This window comes from Crocodylus porosus, unplaced genomic scaffold (genome assembly GCF_001723895.1).
Source record: "Crocodylus porosus isolate Cpor-Errol unplaced genomic scaffold, CroPor_comp1, whole genome shotgun sequence".
NCBI lineage: Eukaryota > Metazoa > Chordata > Crocodylia > Crocodylidae > Crocodylus > Crocodylus porosus.
In genome coordinates, this window is record NW_017728907.1 from 57,491,999 (window position 1) to 57,516,792 (window position 24,794).

Here is a 24,794-nt window from a genome sequence, read left to right on the forward strand (position 1 = left end):
AAACAACTTATCCTTGCATGCATATGTATTGGCTATCTGCACGCCACACATGTATGGGGCAGTCCTGGGAGATGGAACTCATACAACAAAGGAAGAACAGAGTAGGTCATCATTATTTTCAGAACATTAGCCTTGCAGTATCACAATGAACCTACCCAATTTACAGCATCAAGACTGAGGTTCAAATTAATGCAGACCTTAGGCAACTGGCTTTCAGATGTCAATTATACTGCATGTGGGTTTTTCAAATGCTTAACATTTTCCGCTCTCTTCTGAGCATGAGAGGTGTTACAACATTAACTAGGATAATGTAGCAGAATCGTTATACTAAAAATCATAGCTCTGGTCAGAAAAATATTCTGGGTTAAAAAAAATACCAGTTCCTCAATAAAAAAGGCTTGATTCTCTATGTTTATGCAGTCAGATCTGTTCAAAATAGTAAAATCTTATTTTTAGTAATTTTCTTTCCTGCTTCTGATTAGCCCAACATAGGTAAATTAAGTAAGGAAGACCAAGCTGGGTTCTTTCCTCATCCCATATGCTATCAAAGCAATTGGTAACAGAAAAGTCATGTGTTACTAAGATGCATATTTTTCTACTGGTCAGCTGTGCAAATCCAGGCCCCAATTCTATTTGTCACCTGTGTCTCTGGGTTGCTGTGCAGACGCAAGCGTTTCCTAGCAAGAATTTGATTGCAGCCCACTGAGAGAGACTCAAAGCTTCAAATGGACAAAAATACTAAAATATTTTCACTTAATAATTAAGGATGGGCAGAACCGCCAGCACATCTTTTACTTCTTTTAACACCACTTTATTGGCTTGTAATGACCAAAAATTGAATCTATCCTTCCATCTTAGACAAAAATACTACATCTGCAATGTACTGCTGCCAAAACTTGAGTTTTAAGTATTGATGAAAAGAGTTTCTAAGAACAAACACTATTTACAAAATATTTTAGTACAGGTACATGCACATGAGTGCACTCTCTCTCACGTACACATACACACACCTGTTTCAAAAAGCAATATACAAACTAAGATTGGTAGCATAATATTTTATTATGGAACACTCCAAAATTTAAGTCGAGAGGGGTGAAGTTTCATCTGTGAGCAAATGGCAGAGTTTACCAGTAGAGATATCGACAGCCATGCAATACTTTTACTTTGGAAATAACAGAGATGACATTTCACAACATACACCATTTAGGGGCAATGAAAGGTCTGCAGATTGCAAGGATTGCACTTTTTAAATTAATGAACTATACATATCACTCTGGTATATAAAGCCTCTTATCTGCAAATGTACACAGTTCAGAGAAGCATAAGGTTCTCTACTATCATCACGTCCATGGGCTTTCAATAGACTGGAAAAAAAGTCTCCAATTATAAACTATCCATGTATCTTCCTATAATCAGGTTCTTCACTTTGAAATGAAAGAAACTAAACTTAATAATAGAAAATGTGGCAGGAGTTAGTTTCGCCTTGCTGGGAGAAGACTTACCCAGAATGGGATCTCAAAATAGCAAAAGTTGTGTTGTTTATTTTTACAGGTCAACGTAGATTTTATCTGAGCATACAGGGTTGGTAGAAGTAGTTACAGATTTGAACCTGAAATCGCATGCTTTATGTACAGCCAAATCTATAAATAAAAACTAGCCTGAATTTCCCATTCTCCAGGAATGGAGCGAAGTTCTGGATTGCTTCATAGTTTTCAAACAAGTCAGACATTTTGGCTATATTCTCTTTAGAGAGAGAATATATAGTAAGTGTAAACAAATCAACAATTTATTCCCAATTCAAGAAGGAAGCTTCCTGATGCACACACCTGATAACATACTGGAAGTTATGGTTTCCTGAAACTTTTTTCTATATACATCAATCTGCTTTATATAGTTCTAATATACACAAAGATATCCTTTGTACAAAATTATGGCAAAAGCTGATATGAACAGCACATGTATTACTTAAACTGCTTTGAACACCGAATGTATATGAATACAAAAGGCGTACTCCTTAATTTTTTTTCAGACAAACATTCTGGCTGTCACAATATGGCACTAGATTTTGCCATATGGTAGCAACCTGTAATAATCAGGACCTATTGTTTCCATAGGAAACACTGGCGACTAGACGAGAGATCATGATGATCTGATAGCACAAGGTAATACTATCTCCCTGTAATACAGAAGACCAGACAGAGTACAACCTGTGATAAAGCAAGAGTTATTGTTTCCACTGGAAACGCTGGCAACCCAAAGTGACAAATCATAACCATCTACTAGAAAACAGTTATGTGTAACAGCTCAGAGAAGAACAATGAACTGGATTAAGCAGAAGACAAATGTAAGAGTAGAGAGCAGGAAAGTTGTGGGGGGTGGGAATCAGCCAGAGAACAAAACTGAAGTGGTTACCATTCCTGTCCATGGAATTACCCAAAATTAGAGCACACAAGCAAATTTCTTTCCTCTGATGCACACATCTTACTCCAAATGTAATACCTGTGTATTTGACAATAGAAAAGAGAAATTTGAGACCAAAACACTGGGGGGGGGAGACTCTCTCCAGTAAGGACTGAAGCATAATACTCTTTATTTCGGCTCGTGTCCCTCCTAAATAGTAGTTATAACAAAGTCTACAATACTACCTGATTATTTTTCTGACTGGAAATATTAAAAGTTTCATATGTAAATCAAAATATTTTTGCTAGCAGTTTCCAAAATGTCTTGAAACAGTCGAACTTCAGAGACACCAGATTCAATCACTATTATTGTCAACCAAGACAATGCTGGAAAAGCTGAAACAACTGAAATTTCCACTTTGACAAAGGCATCACATTAGCAATTCATTTGGACACATGCTCTTGTTTTCATCAGCTGCATCATTCTGCTTCTCACTTTTGTAGCTGGAAAGGAACAAGTTTTCTATCTGAGTCAAGAATTCTTCAGCGATGAAGCAGTTGGTTACCTTGCCCAGAGTCTTCCTCATACACTCCAAAAGCTGGTTTAAAAAGAAAAGTAGCATTTTCAAATTCAGAAACCAAGTCAAAATGGAAAACCCCCCAGAGAAGCAGTAGTTGATAAATACTCTAAGAGTAAACCTTAATTCATTACCCGGTTTGCAGACTGCAATTTAAATCATATATAGGACTTTTCCTTGCAAAACAGACCAGTGATTCCCTTATTTACAGGTCCTGACTCTTAACAGCTGCCTGCTCTTCCTCTGGACGAAAGCAAAACATAGCTTTATGCCATGAAGAAAAATTCTTCGTGATCTCAGTTGGCAATCAGCTTGTGCTAAAAATGTTTGGCTATGAAGTACAAGGCTAAAATAATCTCATTGGCAGTAAAGGATATATATTCTACAGAAAATATACAATGCACAAGAGTCATTTGAATTTAACTATTGTATAATTTGTGGTTAAGCTCTTTCTGTCAGTTCAGTTTGTTCATAACCTACTTAAATCTACAAGTAATGCTGGGAGAAAAATAAGGGTATACAACTATTGTGTATGTCTGCTGTTTATGTGCTTTTTCGCTTTGGGCAAATTTTCTGTCTTGTTTGTGCAATTAATGTTACAACTTAAGTTATTTAGAATGTCATAAAGATGATTACATGGACTGGAAAATTAAAAATCTCACTTATGCATGCAAAACATGGTGCAGCACCACTTTAAAAGTGGCAGAACAAGGATGTAGGAAGTTTGTTCTTCTCTCAACATGCATAAAATTCTTGCTGATCCTAACAGCAATCAAACACAGAAAAGACCACAATTTGCTCTTCTCCTGTTACCAACTTAAAGTCAATACTTTAAATATGGCTTTAATCACTGCCCTGAACCTCAACAATAAACAGCAAGTTTGGAAATATCAAGTCAACCTCATTCTCGTTATAGTAAAATAGAGCTACTGATTTATTGCAACTGGCCTAAAGCTGTGACTTCCTGGTTGCAACTTTAGATTGTTTAAGGGAACTCAAAGTAATATTTTTAAAAAGTCAAAATACTTACTTTCTGCAAACAGGTCAGGTCAGAATCTCTGTGAAAGATTTTATCCATGGGGACACTACTGTTGGAAGAAATACAAGATCACTGGATCATATATATAAGTTGCAATTTAGCTCATCTTAAAAGCAATGCTGCTAGCCAGTGGTGCTCAACTTTTTTTTTGTTTTTTTTACTGGCAGGCCAGATGAGCAGCGCCCAATCCCTTCACAGGCAGGATCTGGCAGGGTCCCATCCAGTCAATCAGAGGGGGAAGGGGGGCAGAGCCTGGCCCCAGTCCACCTGCATGGTGGAAGGGGGCTTGGTCCTGCTCCAACATGGCCCTGTGGAGGGGAGGGGAGGGGCTGTGGCCCAGCCCCTATCTAGTCCCGTGAGTCAGGACAGGGATAGGGGTGGGGGTCAAGGGGGTGCACAATGGCCTATGGGAGGAAAGGTACATGGCCCAGCCCCACAGGGAGACAGGGGTGCAGCCCAGACCCAACCTGACTATGAAGGAAAGAGGGCATGGAATGGCTCCAATCTGGCTGTGTGGGAGAGGGTCCTGGGCCCCTCTGCAGGGCTTGTAATTTCTTTTTTTGTGGAGTGGGGGATGGCAGGACTGCCACTGCTCCCCTGCTGCCAAATTTCCCAAGGTGTCAGGAGCCCTGCAGGCTGGAATCCAAGGCTCCATGGGCCACGTTTGGCCTGTGGACGGTAAGTTGAGCACCCCTGTTATCATCAGTCACACACCTATATGAGAGCCGGTATTTTTCGATTATCCACCTTGTTTTTTCAAACACTAATTCCCACTGAGGTTCATCCAACATCTGTTGTATTTCAAACTTGTAGGGGAGACCTGTAATCCATTAAAATAAAATTATCATTTTTTTCTTTTACATCTACCACTCCCTTTAAACCTAGAAGCAATATTCTTTCTTTTGACTGTCCATTCTTTACTTAGGCTTGTTGCTGCAACTACTAAAAAGTTAGAGACATCAAGAAATAGTTTAGGCTCTGAATTCAAGTTCAGCAGAAAAATGAACACTGACGGATTATAACAAACGTATTTTATTTTTAGTTAAATCTTGCCACACAGACAGACAAAATGAAAACTTCTGAGAAAGGAAAACTGCAAAACTAAGTAAGCTTTATAATTTAAATTGCCAGTTTCCCATACTTAAGTCATATTTCTTATACCTTTGCCAGTGTCTCAGTGGCATATATAGAGAGTATTAAACTAACCCCCCCCCCATTTAGTCTCTTTTGCTGTGTAAGGTTGTCAGTATAGTGACACTACTCTAAATTTAGGGGGGATGGGTCTTGATATATTTAAAGGCACCAGAAATATTATGCCTTTAAAAATATCCAGAAGAAACAATTCAGTTTTAAAGTATGTATTCAGATTACTAAGGGTATATGTAAAAGATGAGCAAATTAAGGTAGTGACCTATAGAGAATGGAGGAAACTTATTAGTAGGCCACATGTCCAAAAGAAAACAAGGTAAATTCCAAAGAAAAAGTCATTAAATACACGTCTTCTCAAAACCATAAGAATATAATGAACTGATTCACCTGCTTTCTGTCAACACCTTGAAAGATAAAAGACAACTATTACAATTTACTATCTGAAAATACTGCAGATATGAAAAATGTTCAAACTAGTGCAAAGTGAATTTTCAATGGTAAGATAACCCATAATTAAAACACTTATGATGGATGAGGAACTCCAATTTCTGTTCATTGGCTTTGAAATGAAATAATTTTCCCTGTTTTACAGAGGCTACAAGCAGAGTTAAATGTGGAAAACAGAACATCCAATTATTAGAAAACTTTCACTGACCCACGTGGAATCAGTCACTGAAGTTCTGTAAATTACTTCAAAAATATATTATGTACCACATTTTGTCATTTTTAAATTAACATGAGTCGTTTTTTCTTTAAAATAACCATCTATGTTTGGGATTTCCATCTCCATTGTTAACATTCTGTAAATTCCTTATATTTAAACTTCCAAAAGGCTAGCAAATAACAGTTTGGATGAAGGTTATTTCTTCCTGTACCGATCTGCCACATGAAGCTATCTACAGAATCACCTGAGAAACAGAAGAGAATTACTGAGGCTAAGCAGCCTAAACAAGTACTTTAACTCCAAGTCTCAGGAAAGTCAAGGCGGCAGGACTGGGTCAAGTGAGACTGTCAGCAGAGTAATCAAGAATCACCAAGTGATCCACACTCTGCCCAGAGTACTCAGGAAGTGTCCAAGTAGACGATATGTTTCCCTTAAAGATGTCAGTATGCAAAGTCAGGAAGACAACTCTACACCTATTTACGTTTGGTAGGTGGTAGGTTTCTGCACATCCACAAAAGCACTGAACTATTCATTTTTAAGTGAAAATTAAGATTACAAAAAAACTAATAATTTAAATGGTTTCCATTATCTGGAAAACATGCTAGCTTCAAACATCAAAGGGACTTTAAGCCCTAGTTTAAATGTATACAATGTTAAAACCAAAAGCATTAAGAGACCTGGAGAAAGGGGCATAGGTTCAGATACTTACGGTAGGAGCCATCAGAACTAATCTCATCACTAATAACAAGACAAGTAATTTGGGAATATGGAAGTGGATTATTTCTGTTATAAGGACTTATGATCATTCCAATGAACATCGCACCACCTCTGGAGAAATAACTCTAAATAAAAAAGGGAAAAATAAATAAAATGACTACTTAATACTTTCTAAATGCAGTATAAATACTTTATTTATTTAGACACACACACACAGTATGGGTCTGACCGTAAACTGACTGGAAGGCCTGGTGGCAACACTCATGGTGGGGTAGGTCCTATAAAATACATAATGTTGCAACCTCCAGACCAAGGCAAGTACAGGGTGCCTCAAAACCCTAGCCTCCATTGCCTTGTGGGTAACTCCTAGATTGGAGAAAGGCTAAGGGACATCACCTTGACAGAAACATGCCATTGCTGAGGTACCGGGCAGTCAGCAACAGTTATTTTCTTATCTGTTGCTCTCAGGCAGAAGCTACAACCATTGAGGCACTGAACATCTGGACTTGGTCTGGCCTTTGGATGCTATCTCAATGGTCTGAAGGGGAGATGGTAAGTCTTGGACAGCCTCCATTCCTCCATACTCTTGCCTCAGCATGCGTGTCAAAAGGTCTTGGTGTGACGGTTGCAGGACTGTGTACAAGCAGATTCATCAGGCACCTAGCTAGACTGTATGCATACACCATGATCCAGACGACAGATGGTTGCCTACCTACACACACACAGTACAAGGTAGGAACACTGGTATATCCTTAAAAATCTGGAAGACTGATTAAATCATGCATATGTAGAAATGTAGCCTGTATTTACCCTCAATTCATTACTGAACTTCAATTACATGAAGAATCCTAGTGCTCTGAAAGCCACAGATCAGTTTACAACCCAAACAATTTCCAAATGTGCAAGCTATGTCCATTATTGTATTGATGCATATTAAATAATAGATACATTTTAAAATATGCACAGAAAACCTACCTGGTATTTAGCTTGAGTATCAATATCTCGGATTGAAGGATTAGGGTCAAAGGCAGGGTGAGAGTGATACCACCCAATAACACTGTATCCTCTAACAGCCAACATTTCTGAAGCCTGCGTTTGAGATACTGGATCCATCTCACACTGTAGTCCCGTACTTAGGCTATTGCATGGTTCAGCTGCACAAATCTGTAAACAACATCCTCATATGTATAAACAGGAACAAGAGGCAAATTTAAATCCAATCAGTGTTAAGCACTAGATTTCTTAGGGAAGAGGAAGAGAAAAGGCAACTAGGTATTCTGTAAATTAGTTCAAAATACAAAGGAGCATAAGAGTGATGTAGCCATAAAGATCCAGAAATTATACAAGAGGCAAGGGTTTCTTAGAGTGATATCTTTTATTGGACCAACTGTGAAAATGGGATAGGAGATTAGATTTTGAATCCAAGACATTCTGATATACATTATAGCTATCCCATCTACACAGTTGGTCCAATAAAAGAAATTATCATAAAATATCCCTGCCTCAAAAATTCTTGCAATTTCAAGATTACAATAACTGACTTCTGAATTTCAAATCTGTTTTAAAACTAAGTTCAGTAATCTGAGGGATGCTACTTCCTGCATAGATGCAAATGACAGGTACTGTTAAACACAAAGAAATGTAACCAATTCTTTTGATAAAATGAAAAATAAATATACCATAAAAACTTACTTCAACAATTCTATCAGCCTCAGAGTATCTTCCTCCTAACAAGCCTATTACTTCTGCCATAGAAACATGCGAATGCTGAAGATACAATAAAAAAGCATTATTTACAGTACTTGTTAACCATTTTTAGTAACTGCTCCTATTTTGGATTTTCATAATGAAATATTCTTTATAATTATAATACATATGTTGCTTAATAAGGTTGAGAAAAAAACTGAACAATGACTACTGTAATATAAAGCTAATAAGTAAAGGTATCTTTTAGGCATGCATGTGTTCTGTATATAGTACAACCCCATGAGAGTGAGAAAAAAAAATAAAAAATAAAAAATAAAATCAGTGAAGAGGATGTTCACTATAAGGGCAAAAGGTAATTTGCTCATCCTCATGAAAAACTTTGTTCCTGCCATTGGGAAAGTTCATGTAAGGCATGTAATAATGAGGCTGTACCATATCTATCAATGCACAATGTTCCTCCTTGGAGAAATCACCACTTTTGAAAAACAGAAACACTGTGTTGTAAGTAGGCAGACTGGAACTGGCTGGCATAAAAGAAAATATGCCAGTATCAAACTTCTAGATTACAAGGCAAACAGAAAAACGATCCCAAGGATGCAGCACACACTGAAGAGGTATCCATTTTGCAGCCACTGCCTGTACAGAGGATGAAGACTGTGAGAAGTAGGGACATGACTAAGGTCTGCACTGCTTTTAATGCAAGTAAATGATCAGACTCAGCTGACTTCAGTTGAAAACAGAGTGGGCACTAACAGCCACTCATGCCGGTAGATGATTTGCAGAAGCATTACACACAACTGTAAAGAGACACGCAGCAATTTCCAGTTTCTTCAATAGCAAACCATTGGTTTCAGCACTGAACGGGAAGGAAGCTAGCTGGAGAAAATTAGGAAATACCAAAATGTACACCACAGTTCATTGCAAACAATGCTAAATCCTTACCAAGTCCATTATTAGGAGTGCTTCTGAAGCCACTTTCACCTGAAATGGTTCCTGAAACAATATATGTGATCATGAGTATAAAACAGATAGCCAAGGAATGCAGAAATGTTCTTAATTTTCCCTTAATAGATACATACCTGTTTTTCTGCAGTGAACAAACAACAAGGTATCAGCTGAAAGGGATCAAAGGAACTGTAAAATGAAAGAAAATCTCAAAAAAGGCAGGAATGTTAGCAGCGCTGTCTTTAGATAAATATTATTGCCTCCTTGACATGGTAGGCATAATCTGAATTCTTTTACTACTGGAATTGCTCATCACCTGAATGACTGTTTAGTTACTGTAACCTCATTTTCCACACAGGAATGATGTGACAAATTTTGTAATTTATATTTGCAGCATAAATTTTCCTTAAAAATCTAGACTCTAAAGCAGACTTCATATCAGTGGGTCTCAACTGGGGTCCCAAGTACCCCAGGGGGCTGCAAGATCCTTGGTCACATAAACCTAATGGGCTTCCTGGCCTGGCCTTGCACATCTCCTGGAATCTGGGATACTGCTAAATTCAGAAACATTATGGAAAGGTGCTTTAAGTCTAAAAATGGCTGAGAACCACTACTTTATTATATACACAGCAATAATTTACATCCTAAATTGTGGAATGCGTGCAAGCTTACTAATATTATTTTTATCCAAAAGGGGTATTATAGACACACAGACCCAAAAAGAAAAACCTTTTCATTTGTCTTGATCCTTTAGAAGGCTTTGCAGGTTTAAGTTTCTCCTCCTCTCTTCTTCTGGCTAGCTCTTCAGCAGAGAGATGCTAAAAAAATACAATCTTAATTACACAGTGCCTCAGTCAGGATTGCCAGGCTAGCTCAACACATTTCTGTATCTCAAAACACAGAATAGTCTCACCATGCCACGTCTGTAGCTTTTGTTATTGTACCTACACTGAAACAGCATATATCATGTGACAACAGCAACAGAGGCATTAGAACAGCTTCAGTTGGCAGAAGATGCAAGACATGCTTCCTATCATCTATTGATTAATCTAACCCAGGTTTGAGCAAATAGCAGGCGTGTTTTATATATACACAAGGCAAACATAACAGTTAAAGTCATAAGAACAGTTTTCACTATAATAAGCTGGGCAAAAAAATTACTTTCACATTTTGCCTGTCCAAAGATAATTCTTGGTTCCCGTGTTATGTCTTATATGACATTCAAAGTCATTCAAACATTTAGACTAAGTACAGACATTCAAAAAACCCCTTGCAAAAATTCTATTGCACTTTTCTTAAAGCAGTATACGAGTGGGAGCAAACTGAACAGGTTTGCTGTTCAGTGTTGGGGGCGGAGGGAACCAGAGCCTTCTGACCATACTTACTGAGGCCAGCAGGTGGGGGATGCTCTCACACTTCCCAGAAGACTGCCAGAGTGGCCCCTCTCTCCAGCACCGCCACCCTGTAAGCAATCGGGGGGGGCGGCCCATGCAGTACAGACTCCCTTCCCACTCCACCCCAGCCTCTTGACAGCTGCAGCAAAGGGCTACCCAACACAGCACAAAGCTGGGCTGGGAACTGGGGGTGAGGGAAAGCAGCCCTCTTGTCCCACAGACCTGGCACAAGCCCTCCCCCTTCCCCAAAACCAGCCATCTAGAGAGGCCAACATAGCACAGGTGCTCTGTTCCTCCATCCCTCACCCAGCTGTGCAGAGAGGAGATGGAGCTTTTTCTGTCTCCTCTCTGTGACAGCCCAGAGGTGGGGCTACGCCAGTGCTTGCCTGGAGCAGATGAGTACAGGCCAAAGCTAGCAAGCCACCCAACAAGGAACTGCTGGGATGCCAGAGGAATGTGACCTACCTTGACTCAAGATGGGATGCGATACAGATGTTCAAAAATGCTCTAATGTAAAGCACTTTAGTCCAATACCACATCCATCCACGGCTAACTCAGAGCACGATATGCCATTTTTAAACCACTTTATTTTCCATGAATGTCTATCTCGTTACAATCGTGAAGCACTTTTTGCGTGCTTAACTTGCAAGAAGAATAAATGTCTATAACTAGCCTGAGCTGTTAGAAAGTAGTTCAGAAACTCTGAACTTGAATACAATATACTTTTAAACACAGGAAGACTTGGATAACATGTAGTTTATGCACTCACTGTAGGATTAGCTCAGTAAGGATGCACAAGAGACATTTCTCTGTATAGTTAAAACTGGCTTTGATATTGAGGAACAGTTAAATACTTTAGTATCATCTGCACTGGAAAGTACTCCTGAACTCAGAAAAACTTTTCGCTCTCTTAAGACAAGAGTGTTCAACCACCAGTCCACAGGCCAGATTAGCTTGTGGGCTTGTGCCATGCAGCCCACAGGGCTCCCTACATGTCTGGAAGTTCAGTGGTGGGAAACTGGTTACCACTCTCTCCCACTGCCAAATTTCCAGCCCCATGGGGAGCCTTGGGCCCTGCAAGCTGAATTAGGTGCCTGATCCCAGCATGATGTTGGTAGAACAGTTAAATCCTTCATAGAGTGTCAGGTGTGGGCAGCATCAGACTTCCAGGACCCAATCCCAGTATGCTGGGCAAGAGGGGGCAATCTCAGGAGGAAGGGGTGGCACCAAACTCCCAGGGACAGGCAGGGGTAATGCTGAGCCTTAGACCCAATCTCAGCACACTGGAGCAGGAGGAGATAGTGCCAAGCCTCTAGAGAAAAATCCCAGTACGTGGGGGTGGGAGGGAGTGGTACCAGGTGCTTGGAACCCAATCCTAAGGGAAGGGAGCAGTGCCAAGCCCCCAGAGCCCAATCCTGACACGTGGGTTCATGGACCAGCACCACCCCACTCATCTGTCCCACAGACAGAAAAGGTTGAGCACTGCTATCTTAAGACAACTCAAGGTGGTGCTAGCATTAGCACTGCTACTTAAAAGTTAAACTGCCTGTCTACATTCTTGACCTATGGGAATAAGTAAAGGGCTGGAAACCAAAAGGCCTAAGTTTTACTCCCACTCCTATAACTGATTTGCCTTACTAGGCTGCAGTCAATATCTGCTTGCACCAACAGTGAAGAGCAATGGTTGTTAGCTAGCAACATTTTCCTTACCATGTGTTCAGATGACATTCCCTATAACACCAGCAGCTGCTTATGAACATAATATGGTTACACCATCATGTTATCAACAAGCATCCACTGTAATAAAAAAAGAAGCCTGGTCTTTCAATGGCAGAGTCAATGACTAAATAAATTGGAGGGCTCCTGGGTATGTCACCAATGCGTTGATTCTCCCCCACATTAAAGCACATAGCCTTCCTTCTATAAAAGCCTATCTTAAAGCTTAAAAAAACCCAGGGAAAAGGGGGCAGAGCTGGTCAGCTTCTCACTCACCATCCCTCTCATTCTTGTGTAACATATTAATATCAGTTTGCAATGAAAGGATATTACACAAAGCCACGGTCTTCAGACATGGCTGATATTTTAAAATCCGCACAAGATATAGAAAAGAAAAAGAAAAAAGCAAGTCTGACTCAAAATGAAAAGCAACTATTCAGCAACTGAGAACAAAACTGATGAAATCCTAGAATGAAAAAGTGTGTGGCATGCTGTGAGGTCACAACACAAACATAGTGTATGGCTGTGCACATTTGTGGCATGAACACCTCACACAGAAAAGTACAGTCATTGCTATTAGCCCAACCACCTAAGAGTTGGCACAATACCACTTCATAACCACTGCTTCCACAAGATGAGGTAATCTTAATGTTTCTTACACCAGTGTAGTTTCTTATCCTGTTTGATGAAATTCCATCTGGTCTCAGACTAAACTCTACCAGAACAATTAAAAAAATACAAGGGTTACCTCAAAAGTCTGGCCTTCCAAATCCCTGGCGTCACACCAGTTTCCCCAAGGGTCTCGCACGCGCCGTCGTCTTGTACGCTGCAACAAGCCAACGAACACCAGGTTAAGCATCAGGCTACGCTCTGCCGAACACTGACCTTTACTGAACTTAACCAGCCATAAAACAATAACCCACCACTTAGTGGCTCATGAGTGCTTCAAGTACAGTTCTACATTAGAATAATCCCACTGAATAACAAGATCTTTACTTTGGAATATACTCAACATTTGGCAAAACATCAAGAAATAAATCAGTAAGGATTTTCCATGTTTCTTTTTAAAAATACAGGGTGACATCTGAGTAAAAGAGCCACAAAACCTACCTAATTCTGACAGCAGCACAGTTGTAACACAATAATGCGGACAATATAAGGTATAACTTTTCCTTGCATATGATAATCTTTCCTTCTCTGCTATGGATTTCCTTTCCCATGCCTTCCATTTATTGTTAGTGGATTTGATTTAATTTTATTCTACCAATGAATTAAATATACAAGCTGTCTGTACAGCAATATAAAACCAGGCAATATACAATTTTTACATAAATATCTTGCAAGCCTTTTTATTTAATGAAGCAGTAAGTTATTTCTAAAATCTCATATATACTTGGTCATAAGTGTAAAAGCTCTAAATTATTACAGAAACCTGGTCAATTTATACAGCACATGAATTAGGCATCCTAACAACATGCCAACAGAAAACTCCAATATTTTCCAGCTAATGCAGGTCTGCAGATTTCACTGGTTTTGAAGGTTCCCTGCAGGAAAGATAAGGAACTTTAGAAACCAACTGCATAATAGAACGGTATTTCACATGTATCTCTCTCTCAGAGAGCAACACTACTGCTCAGACAGTCAAATCAACACTCCACGAGAGAGAAAGAGATGCCTTGCATGGAAAGTGGAAATCAAAAAACACCCTAACACTGTCACATGTAGCTTTGTATTTCTAACTTACCATAGACTGCAGACGCTGAGCTAATTGGTATGCTTCTATAGTATCTTTGCCTTCTTTGGATCGTGTTTTATCAGCTGGTTGTGGTCTGTTATATACAGCCTGTTCTGTAAGGATGCAAAAACAGACACACAGTATGCTTCAGTAACCTTTGAATCTAGTCATTAATTCTCTCTGGTAAAGGTATATACCACACTGAATATAAATCAAAATTAAAAGTCTCTTTACTTGATCAGGCAAAAGAATGCTGTCTCAGGAGACCAATCTTAAAGAAGAAAAGGTAGTTTTAACTTGTGAATTTTCTAATATTTTCTAACATCAAACATGTTAATTCCATGTACTATACTTCTCAAGGGGAGCCCTCCACACTCACAAAAAAAGACTGTCAAACTCAGGTGAGGGGTAAAGATCATGTTCACCCACAAAATGTGGTACTTCACTTAAACCAGCATCAGGTAAGCCACAGAGATAATTTACACAGTATCATTTCAATAAAGTATATTTCTCCTAACTCATAAGAAATGGCAAGAAATAACCAGAATCTATATTTAAGGACTGAAGGCATTTTGATAACTTAAAAGTAAAAATTTAAAAAAAAAAAAAACCCAAACCCTATTTTCTTTGTGAAGATCTATTAAGTATTTCCAAGTCAAAAAAATAAATAGTCTATTGATACATATATTACAGCGAAGGTGTGAGCCCAAAAAGGTCAGAACCACTTGATGCAGTCCTAAATAAACTTGCAACTCATGAGGAGTAAATTTAGACAAAAAGATTCTTTTGAAAAGAGGTTTCCCACCCCCTTGATTTTTACACCTCATCTAAAAGTATAAATTACCTAACCTATAAACAGACATTAGCATTTATAAAGGCTAAAGTCCTGAATAGATTAAAAGTAAAATCTTTTTACCACAGCCAAAGTTAATTGCTCCTATTAATTCCAGGTACGTGTGTATTCGACCGATACAGTTAACATCACCACAGTTCTTCAGGCCTGGGCGTACTGAAGTTTTGTTCAGGTATTTGGGTTTACATCGCTCCCTGAAACAAAGCACAGCACGTTTTCAAACAATAAGGAAATGAAGCAATACAAATATTAGAAGAACAGTATGCTTTAACTTTCCTTTGAAGGCATTTAACATGTCTTTATATTTGTATTTTTGTTTTCTACAGAATAATTAAGACACTCCTGCTACGCGGCACATTTGGCACTCACCCCAACAATTCTAACAGTCGATACGATTTTTGATCCAAAAATATACATATGATGTAAGATTGTACAGTATGTGCAACAATATACCAGTCATATAATCCACAAAGAAATGTTAGTTTCACAGATGTGAAAGTTTATTATGGTTTTTGGACCTTCGGTACATTCCACTGCACGCATACAAAGCAGACAGCATAAAACGCAGCTCTCAAAAATGACTAGTGCCAGCAAGCGGTTAATTTATTGACGTGAAATGCGTAACCCCGGTAAACCAAACAACTATTCTGTCATGTTCAGTATTAACCAATTATTGTACCTACCTTATGCAAATAACTTATAAACAGGAGAGATTCTTGCACATTAATTTGTGACACTAACATTTACTGCTTTTTAAACTGAAATTGGATGTCTATTACATTTTTCTTTAGAAATACAAAAGCTTACAGTTACCCTGGAGCTAGTGCATAAGGCAATAATTAATTTCTAAGGCAGCTAAACTGAAGGTGAGAGGAAACAGTAACATTTTAAAAGCTTATAAAATTACAAATCAAAATGAAGCCACAGGAAGACAAACCACTTGGTGAATTACCCCGTCACAGCAATAAATAGGTTCCTTAAAAAGGCTCAAATCAAATGCATTGGAAAATTAATCAAGTGTCTGAGTATTACTCCACGTTTAGAAAAAACTAATTTAAAAAAAATGGTTTTGTTTTGTTCAGTATTATTTGCTAATACAGACCACTCTTGCTATAAATTTAGTCTTCCAGTCTCCTACACGAGAAGAGGAAAGAATCAGTAGGTATTAGAGCTCTAACTAAGGAATGGCTTCAGTGTGAGTAAAATCTGAAGGGTAGGACTCAAAAGACATAAAACGTGCATCAGAAACATGCCCGTAGTCTCGTATGCTTCCCCACTAGCTATCCCTAACCATATAGTTGTAATGTTGTACACTGATTAATATTGCTCTGTTTTCTCTTCCCTGCCTAATGTAGTGCACTGAATACACAACAATTGGATAAACATCATTTGTTTGGAACATGCTTTAAATGCTCCACCACTCTTTAAATATTTGACTGCAAAATGTCTCCATAAGAAAGTCAGGAAGACAGAAAGGACGAGGGGTCATCTGCTTGGAAGCAAGTAGCACTGGTCATAATCTTGTGAAAACAGCCGAAACATCACAGCAGTATTCTGGGCCGTCAACACCAAACAACCTCTCTATCCTAACTGCAGCAAAGCAGCACTTAATGACTTACTTCATAAAATGAAATCAAAATATCTATCTTACCACTGATCCAAAATGTAATTTCTAATCTTCAAGTAGCGCTCTGGAGTTTTGGCCTGCCGTCCCTCAAAAAATTCAGGAATAGCTTGTTTCTCTTCTTCCAGGATGACATTCCTATCAATTTCCACTTCCTGTTCTGGTGGCTTAAGCTCCTCTGCTTCCTCTTGATTCTCTTCATCCACTTGGTGGGAAGCGTGGAAAAGCATTTCGGTATCAGCCAAGTCCTTCTGTTCTTCATTAAGCTCTTGACCAGCCCACTGACTGCTGCCATGAAAAGTTCCTCTTCGGTCTTGCTCATTTCTCTCAGGAAATTTGTTAAATTGCCAATACTCTGATTTCACAGATTCATCACCATTGATGCTCTGCTTCTCAGAGCAAGTCACCACAACATTTGAAAGTTCCAGTGTTTCCACCTTGCCTTGCTCAGTCTTTAAGAGGTCTTCTGCAGTTAAAGGAATCGCAGAGTTGTAGGCAGAAGAACACGTGTGTTCTCTTCCACCAGTTTCTTGAATTAGACTCTTGTGACTATCGGTTAATTTAAACTTTTCAGGTTCCTGCTGGGGTGCATAAGCAAGCAGCTCATCCATTTCATCGGTAATGTCTACCTCTTCATCATCAGACAGTTTTTCAATTTTCACTGCATTTAGGTTGGGGTCTGCACGGCCCCTCAGGTTTGTAAGGGCCCAAGTCTCTGCCTTTTCTCCATTCTCATCATCTATTGGAAAGCTAGTGCTGCTGTACTCACTTTGGTCCTCTTTTTCAGTGTCAATCTTTGCCTGATAAAAATATAAATGGATTTTAGAAAAATTAAGCATTCCCCAACATATGGCAAAGATGAAATACAGATGAAAAGGACTACTGCTTTCTGATAGTTACTTTTTTTTTTTTAAGTAAAAACTTAAAGACTGTTAGGTGCTTATGCAACATTATAAATTCAAGTGGCATTTAAGAAAAATTGTTTAAGACTTCAGGTGATATGTAGAGCTGAAATAATACTGGACAGTTCAAACTTCTGAGTATTTGAAGAGAAATCCGTTTTCAGTCAAATAACTCACTCAAGTTACAAGCATCAGTAAAACCAAAAATATTATTTATTAGTGTTTATAAAAAAAAAAAGGACTGCCAACAAGATTTGAATAATTCTAATTTGTTTGTCTGTCCATACCTATATCCTAAGCAAGAGGGGGAGGTAAGGGCTTACTTACCATGCACGAGTTGCCCTATAGTAAGTTGGCCGAATGTCAGTTGCTGTTCCGTGCTAGAAGGGTACTACAGTGAGGTGGCTTTTTCTTGAATGAAAGTGTCTGCAGAACACCTGACACAAGGTAAGACCCTCCTAACCCCCTTTTACTTTGCTTGTTTATTCATACCTAAATCAGGTCAGATTTTGGTCCTAAATGTATAGATAAGCACACTTTATGTTTTCTTTTAAAAGCAAGGTTACAAGGTAAAGGTGTAATGATAACACACCGCATATTCATGTTTTCTTTCCAAGTACGTGTAAAGAAACATACTGCTGTACTGCTTTTTCTGGTAACTAAAAAAAGACATTGTACTTTACCTTGTTCTTAAAAAACTGTCGTGCATAGCTCTTCACTTGTAAAACAGTGCGACTTCCAATCAGCTTGGCAATTTTTGTCCACCTTCTGCCAAATTTAGCCTAATTTAACAAAAGAGGTAAAAAACACTACTGATTTTTAACACATTATAGGATCATAGGACGTTAGGTTTCGAAGGGACCTCAGGAGATCATTTAGTCCAACTGCTCAGAGCAGAACCAGCCCCAACTAGATCATCCCAGAGAAAGCTTTGTCTACCTGGGTTTTGAAAACCCCCAAGGATGGAGCTTCTGCTACCTATCTAGGTGACCTAGTCCAGTGTTTTACTACCTTCCTGGTGAGAAAATTCTTCTTAATATCTAACGTAAATTTCCCTTGCTGCAACTTGAAACCATTACTCCTTGTTTTGTCATCTGCCACCACTGAGAACCATGTAGCTCCATCCTCTTTTGAACCTCCCTTCAGGTAGTTGAAAACAGCTATTAAATAACCTCTCAGTCTCCTCTAAACTTAATACGCCCAGTTCCCTGTCTTTCCTCATAAATCATGTCCCCAGCCCCCTCACTATTTTTGTCATCCTTCACTATTTTGTCACCTTATTTTGTATCATATTTAATACATTTATCATATTTTGTATCAATTTAATACATGAAAAAAAGGGTTTACAGAAGCAATTTGTGATTCAAAATGAAAAAATAAATCCCATTACCTAGGCACCAGACAGCCAGAAACTATGCTCTCTGAAGCATCACTAAGTACCTTTCCTTACCTGGAAATCGCTCTTGAACACAATACAGAGAAGAGTGCCTACTATCAGAAAGAATCCCAGGAAAGCTAATTAAGTATTTGCAGGATTAGCAGTATTTGCAGAGTTTTACGACAAATTACATTTTAATCCTGTATATGCAAGTTCAATTTACTGAACCACTTTAACAGCCAACCAAAACCATGCAAAAAAGTCAAAACATAACAGGCAGTCATCCATCCAAGCAGTAACTAAGGTATTAGTAAGTCACAAAATCAGCAGGCCAGTTCACAACTTGGTGCATTTATTACAGATACTATATTAGTGCCCAAAAGCCTGAACAGGTTGAGACTTTATTGTGCTAGGCCCTGTATGGAAATAAAATAAAGAGCTTCAGACAGCTTACAGTAGTGTCAAAAGCACCAAACTTGAATTGGCTAGTTTCTATTAACAGGGTCCTACTAAATTTGGTAGTGTTGGAATCATAGTGTAGCCGTGGTGGTCCAGGAATTGTGTGAGAAGCAAAGACATTTTTGTGTGATATCTTTTACTGGACCAAATGCATGGACGGGATAAAGTTAAACAAGCTTTCAAATGCAAGGCATCCTTCATCAGATCTAACACACAGACAGGCTCATCTAATTTTATTCATACCATATAGTTGGTCCAATAAAAGATACAACCCCAAAAAATCCTTGCCTCCCACTACACTGATATTTTCATTTAAATTGCTGTGTAGTAATTGTAATACTGTACCTGACAAAAGACAGCAGACCTGGGACATTATTGTTTCAAACCTGCAAGCAATCCTATGCAAGAAAAACTTGTGTGCTCAGCCCAAGCCATCCTGACAGTATGGTGCATCTACCACTAGTCTGAGGGTAGGACCATGGCCTAAGTATGCCTGATTTGCCATGCCATAAGGTTAAACAAAAATAGCAATGTCATGGTATCCATTTTTTAAAATTTTAAAGCAGAACTATTTTTATGAAAAAACATTAACAATTAAGATGGCCTAGTGATAGCTGTGCAGAAATAAAACGAAACACCAAAAATATGTTATCTTACTAGTCCTTGTTCAAACAGCTCTTTTTCTTCTATTGTCCATTTCAGTGAGTAACTAGCTGATTTCGTAGGTGACCGTGCCCTAAAAGAATAAGTAAATACAAGTAAATATCTTGCACTCATCTCCAAATTAAAATAACTTGCAGTAATTTTGGGATAAGCAGGCATGGGCCCAACTGTAATGGGGGGTTTTGTGATGGGGATGTGTGCTACAGCCAAAAAAAAAAGTGTTTAAGATATTTGTATTTGACTACAAGTGGTCTGACAAATAAAACTGTTGTTTAACAATCCAACATAGCTAGAGATACAAGACTGATAAAGAAGCGATACAAACATACCTTTCATAGTGGATACCTTGCACATACACTGTAATGTAACATAAATCAGAAAGACCCTTTAAAAATACAATTCAATAATTAAAAAGTACGTACATGACCTTTCCTGTTTTCTTATGTGGGCTGCAAAATATAAAACACAATTCAACCAGAAGTTAAGTAGTGACTCCTGTTCTTTTAAGCAAACATATATATTTAAATATATACATAATTAAAGAATCAACACATTTCTCCTAAAGTCTCATCTTTCACCATTACTTTCCCCTAAAAGGGATTTCACCTTTTCATGGACTTTTTTTCAGCGTCCTTCTGTTCAAGCCATATTTTTTCTGGAAGTGATTTATTTGACAAATAATACCTGTCATTTCTGCTAAGGAAATTTGGGATGCACAAAACAGAACAATACACATGTAAACATTCTGTCAAACTATACCCATTTGTAATTTATTGCATGTCATGCTTTCAAAACTAGAACTGAAATACTGAATGTTTTACAAGATACTGAGTTAACAAATGAAGGGATGCCTACTTCACTTACTCAAAATCATATGAGTGTATGGTGTAGAAAGTCAACCAGTCTGTTTCCTCCATAGCTTTTTCCCTTTTACTTGGAAACTGTATTAGGGTAATTTTCTTCTCCTTTCAAACACCTTGCAATACATGTCTGAATAAGTGATTTCCCTAAAAAAAACACTGTCACTTTAAATCTGTGTTTTCTTCTATACTACTAAACTCCAAAAGGAAAAAAGGACAAGGAAACAAGGCAGCCCATGTTTGCTAATCCAGTCATCTTGCTGAAATTAGTTGTGTCAGCAACATTAAGAGCGCTCATATTGCAAAAGCCCGTAAAGTGTTTGCTAAACTAGCTGTAGAGTGTCCTTGCACTGCAAGACCTTTATCATCAAAAACAAGAGATGGAATTAAGAAGCGGAAAAAAATAAATCACAAGACTGATGAAGGTCAGGACAACTGAACTATCTGGAAGTTAGAAATCATATTAAGTGGCAAAATATGCCATTCAGAGCATTCTCTTGGGGGCTCGGGTGGTGCAGATGTGGCTATTCAGGCAAGGTCACAGCAGAAGCGTTCATAGCAAGGCCCTGTCAGAGTCCAACAAATCTGTGACTTCTGCTAAATACCTTGTCACAAAAAGGAAGGAAAAACATTTTCGTGAAATAATGCCTTGCAATTATCTAGAGTCAGTCATTTGAGTAAAGGACTGTATTTCACAAACATTAAATAATCTTCATAACACCCATATAAGGTATTAAAGTGGATTCGGCAATGAAGATGGAAAAAGACATGAAAAAAGACTCGTTAAAGTCAAATGAAGCTGCGGGGCGGATCAGTCCACAATAGATCTACTACACAGCAAAACCGTGGGTTTTCCTATGTCCTTCTAGGAACAGACAGAAACAAGCCAATGAAAGGATACTCTTCTTCCAGCAACATTTTCTCAATAACAGCCCTGTTCTCCTCACTGATGGTGCTATCCAGTGTCCATGGCTGGAAAAAATATTAATTTGTATTTTAAAAACAGTGAAGCGGGGAAACCCAGATGCTATAAAAAGCTCTCAGAAAGAGGCACTATCCATTAAAGAATGACTTACAAGGCCGTTATCTGTTCTCCAAGATGAACTGAGGTAGTGATCTTGCAATAAGCCCGAAGCAGTATTGCCATAATCTCTGTAATAAAAATACCAATCCTTTTAAAGGGAAAAATATATCAGAAAATAAAAATGTACATCTTTATTAATGACTTTTTTTTTTTTTCCCAAATCAGGTACCTTGTCAGAAGAGCCATAATTTGAAACATTATAATTAGGGACCTACGGAAGTGGCAATACTCCTTTTTTTTGTTTGTTTTGCAGAAAACACAAAATCAAGCATTTGCTGTGAAAAACAGAGGCCTTCATGATTTTGGTGGGCTCACTACAAAAAAATTAAGTTACCAACAAGGAAAGAAAAGGGGAGGGGGGGGGGTAAACCTGAAGTTTTGGAGCACAGGAGCGAAGAGCGGGGTAAGGGGGAGCAAATGAGAGGCTAAGCCTGTGACATAGGCTCAGTACAGGTGCCAGCCCTGGCCAGGCAGGAAAGCAACAGGGTTTTGGCACCACCTTTTCAGCACCCAGAGACAAGCTACAGCCCGAGGAGGATTGAGCAGGGATGAACAGTGTGAAGAAATTCTCCAGAAGGGCCAAATACGTTTCAGCTCTGGACTATGCAAGGCCATATCCTGCAGGGATCTGGCACAGAGATGGAAGCAGGCTGTTCTATACTGCCTACAACGTGCCTCTGAAAACCAGTGTAGATCGACGCTTAGAGTCTTTGGCTCACATCAACCGAAAGGCTGCTGCAGAGGCCGAAGGTCAGAGCAAGAAACAAGTGACCATGCCCTCACTCTTTAAAAGGACCACATAAAGCAGCTTGGCAAGGTGAGCAGCAGCACTTTCCCTTGTGGAGGCTTCTGCAGTGGTGAACATCCCACTGGGGACACTTGATCACCATAAGTTAAGGGACTACCTGAACCAAAAAGGTGCAAAAGGCTGGCAGTTTTGCATGTGTGAACAAGCTTCTTCAAAACTGTCTCCCTGCAGTGACTGCTTCAGACGTACAGCCCCCAAAATCACCACTGGCAGAGTATGACTCCTTCTCCATGATGCTCAATGAAGGTGCCGTCTCTCAAGGTAACTATGTGCTACATATTATATTTGTACTTGGGAGCTGGACAGACAGCTGTTTTTCAAACAGAGCCAGTCCACTGCACACCTGTCAATTTATCTACCATGGCTCAGGCTGTAGTGAAGACAGTCATCAACTACGGCTTAGAACTGAACAAGATTGCAGCATTTCTGACCGATAATGCCAGGTATATGTGCAAGGCTTTCTTTGATGCTCTCCAAGGAATTGATGTGCTGCCCAAAACAATTAACATCACCTGTACTGCGCACATCCTGTCTTCAGAAAGCAGCATCTAGTGTACTCAGTTCCCCAGTGCAGACAGCCCGGTGTCCCCCTCCAAGCACCATCCAGGCCATAAGCGCCGGGATAGGATTTCCCTTGCCAGTCAAAGCGGGGACCCACATGCAACTGCGTTTGCTGTCATCTGAGCCTGTGATCAGATCACCAGGTGGAATTCGTGGTTCAACATGGTCTGTTGCCACACAAGCACATGAAGTACTACAACCAGTTTGTGCGCGAGGTGCTGGAAAACACACCTGGCGCACAGTGCGTGCTTAAGCTATGCAGTCTCCTGGAACAGAGAACCATTCAAGATCAAGTGAAGTTTGTGGTGAAAATGCCACCCAGTTCAGAGAGTTTCTACTATGATTTGAAGGCTGGCAGGTTGTGATGCGCCGTGCACAAAACGAGCTGATAGATTTGATAAGTCGGGTCGAAGATATGGTGTCACAAGAACTGTTAAGCTGTCAACGTGAAGATTCAGTGGAAAAGAGACCTGTTCCAGGCAACAGCTGTAAAGCTGAACCAGTACTACAGGTACAACCCAACACTGCCACCATGGTTCAGACAACCAGCTGTCTCCTTCTTTAGTGCTGCTCCCACCTGGCACCCCAACTAGGTGCCTGTTCTGAGCTGTGACCCTCAGCTAACCAACTAAATCAATCCCTGGATGGGGGAAACAGCATGACAAGAAATGCGCCACTTATGTAAACTGTGTCAAGGAGTGCCAGATGCTTACACGTTTTTTGGGACTCGGCAACTGGTTTCCACATCTGCACACACTAGTAAAATGCTGTCTCACCATCCCAATCAACTCGGTGGATGTCGAACGTGCCATCTCCACGCAGAGACAAGCGTTCACTTTGCAGAGCTAGAGATGTCAGCAGTGACTGCTGGTGGATGCTACATGTTAACTTTTAAAAGCTAGCATGAATTGCCTGTCTCAAGGTTAGCACTGAGTAAACTCCTTTTTACAACACCATTAAATAAAGTATGGTAATGGTATTAGTTACATTTCATGGTGTGTATAACTTTAATTTCATAAGACATTTCAGTTTAAAGTTTAATAGAATGCTTAGATTGCTTAATAATAGGTCAATTAATGGCTTCCACAGGTTTAATCAGGGTGCACCATAATTAAATAGAGGTGCACCATATATCTGATGCCTATCAGTTTGGCACTGATAAAAGGGGAAACAACATTATGGGCTAGCACCTTTTTTGGTCATTATAGCTGATAATGTTTACTGATCATTATGCCTTCTGGCCAGGGCCCTGGACACCTGGGTTCCCTCTCCCCCCCCACCGCAGGGCCGGGGTCCCCAGATGCCTGGGGTCCCTCGGGAACGGCAAGCTCCCCCTTGCAGGTGGGCAGCATTCTAGCCTGCAAGGAGTCCTGCTTGTGACCCAGGCCCAAGGCAGGAAGAACGAAGCTACAGTCCAGCAGGCGTGGGAAGGGGGGAGCTCTCCAGCACCGTGCGCACTCCTCAGGGGAGTTTCATAGTAGCTAGAGTCGGAAGGGACCTAGGAAGATCATCTAGTCCGACCCCCTGCCTTGGCAGGAAAGAGCACCGGGGTCAGATGA

The 24,794-nt window shown here is 39.5% G+C and overlaps 1 protein-coding gene across 2 annotated transcripts in view; it reads right to left on the reverse strand.

Moving 5' to 3' along the window:
* Positions 1 to 1,035: 1,035 nt before the first annotated feature.
* MYSM1 (Myb like, SWIRM and MPN domains 1) overlaps positions 1,036 to 24,794 on the reverse strand; it is a 28,912-nt gene continuing 5,153 nt past the window's right edge. Inside the window, exons 2-20 of one of the 2 annotated variants that reach the window (XM_019531519.1) lie at positions 21,859 to 21,934; positions 21,684 to 21,754; positions 20,529 to 20,606; positions 20,345 to 20,371; positions 19,917 to 19,995; positions 18,106 to 18,204; positions 16,548 to 17,320; positions 14,960 to 15,090; positions 14,053 to 14,156; positions 13,057 to 13,134; positions 9,928 to 10,016; positions 9,333 to 9,387; positions 9,196 to 9,246; positions 8,239 to 8,313; positions 7,522 to 7,710; positions 6,539 to 6,671; positions 4,731 to 4,836; positions 4,008 to 4,062; positions 1,036 to 2,998 (exon numbers count right to left, since the gene is read on the reverse strand). In XM_019531519.1, coding sequence (XP_019387064.1) covers positions 2,831 to 2,998; positions 4,008 to 4,062; positions 4,731 to 4,836; positions 6,539 to 6,671; positions 7,522 to 7,710; positions 8,239 to 8,313; positions 9,196 to 9,246; positions 9,333 to 9,387; positions 9,928 to 10,016; positions 13,057 to 13,134; positions 14,053 to 14,156; positions 14,960 to 15,090; positions 16,548 to 17,320; positions 18,106 to 18,204; positions 19,917 to 19,995; positions 20,345 to 20,371; positions 20,529 to 20,606; positions 21,684 to 21,754; positions 21,859 to 21,934 — 2,437 coding nt within the window. In that variant the 3' untranslated portion in view covers positions 1,036 to 2,830. Of the gene's footprint in view, positions 2,999 to 4,007; positions 4,066 to 4,730; positions 4,837 to 6,538; positions 6,672 to 7,521; positions 7,711 to 8,238; positions 8,314 to 9,195; positions 9,247 to 9,332; positions 9,388 to 9,927; positions 10,017 to 13,056; positions 13,135 to 14,052; positions 14,157 to 14,959; positions 15,091 to 16,547; positions 17,321 to 18,105; positions 18,205 to 19,916; positions 19,996 to 20,344; positions 20,372 to 20,528; positions 20,607 to 21,683; positions 21,755 to 21,858; positions 21,935 to 24,794 lie in introns of both variants that reach the window. The other variant, XM_019531518.1, reaches the window with a different exon arrangement.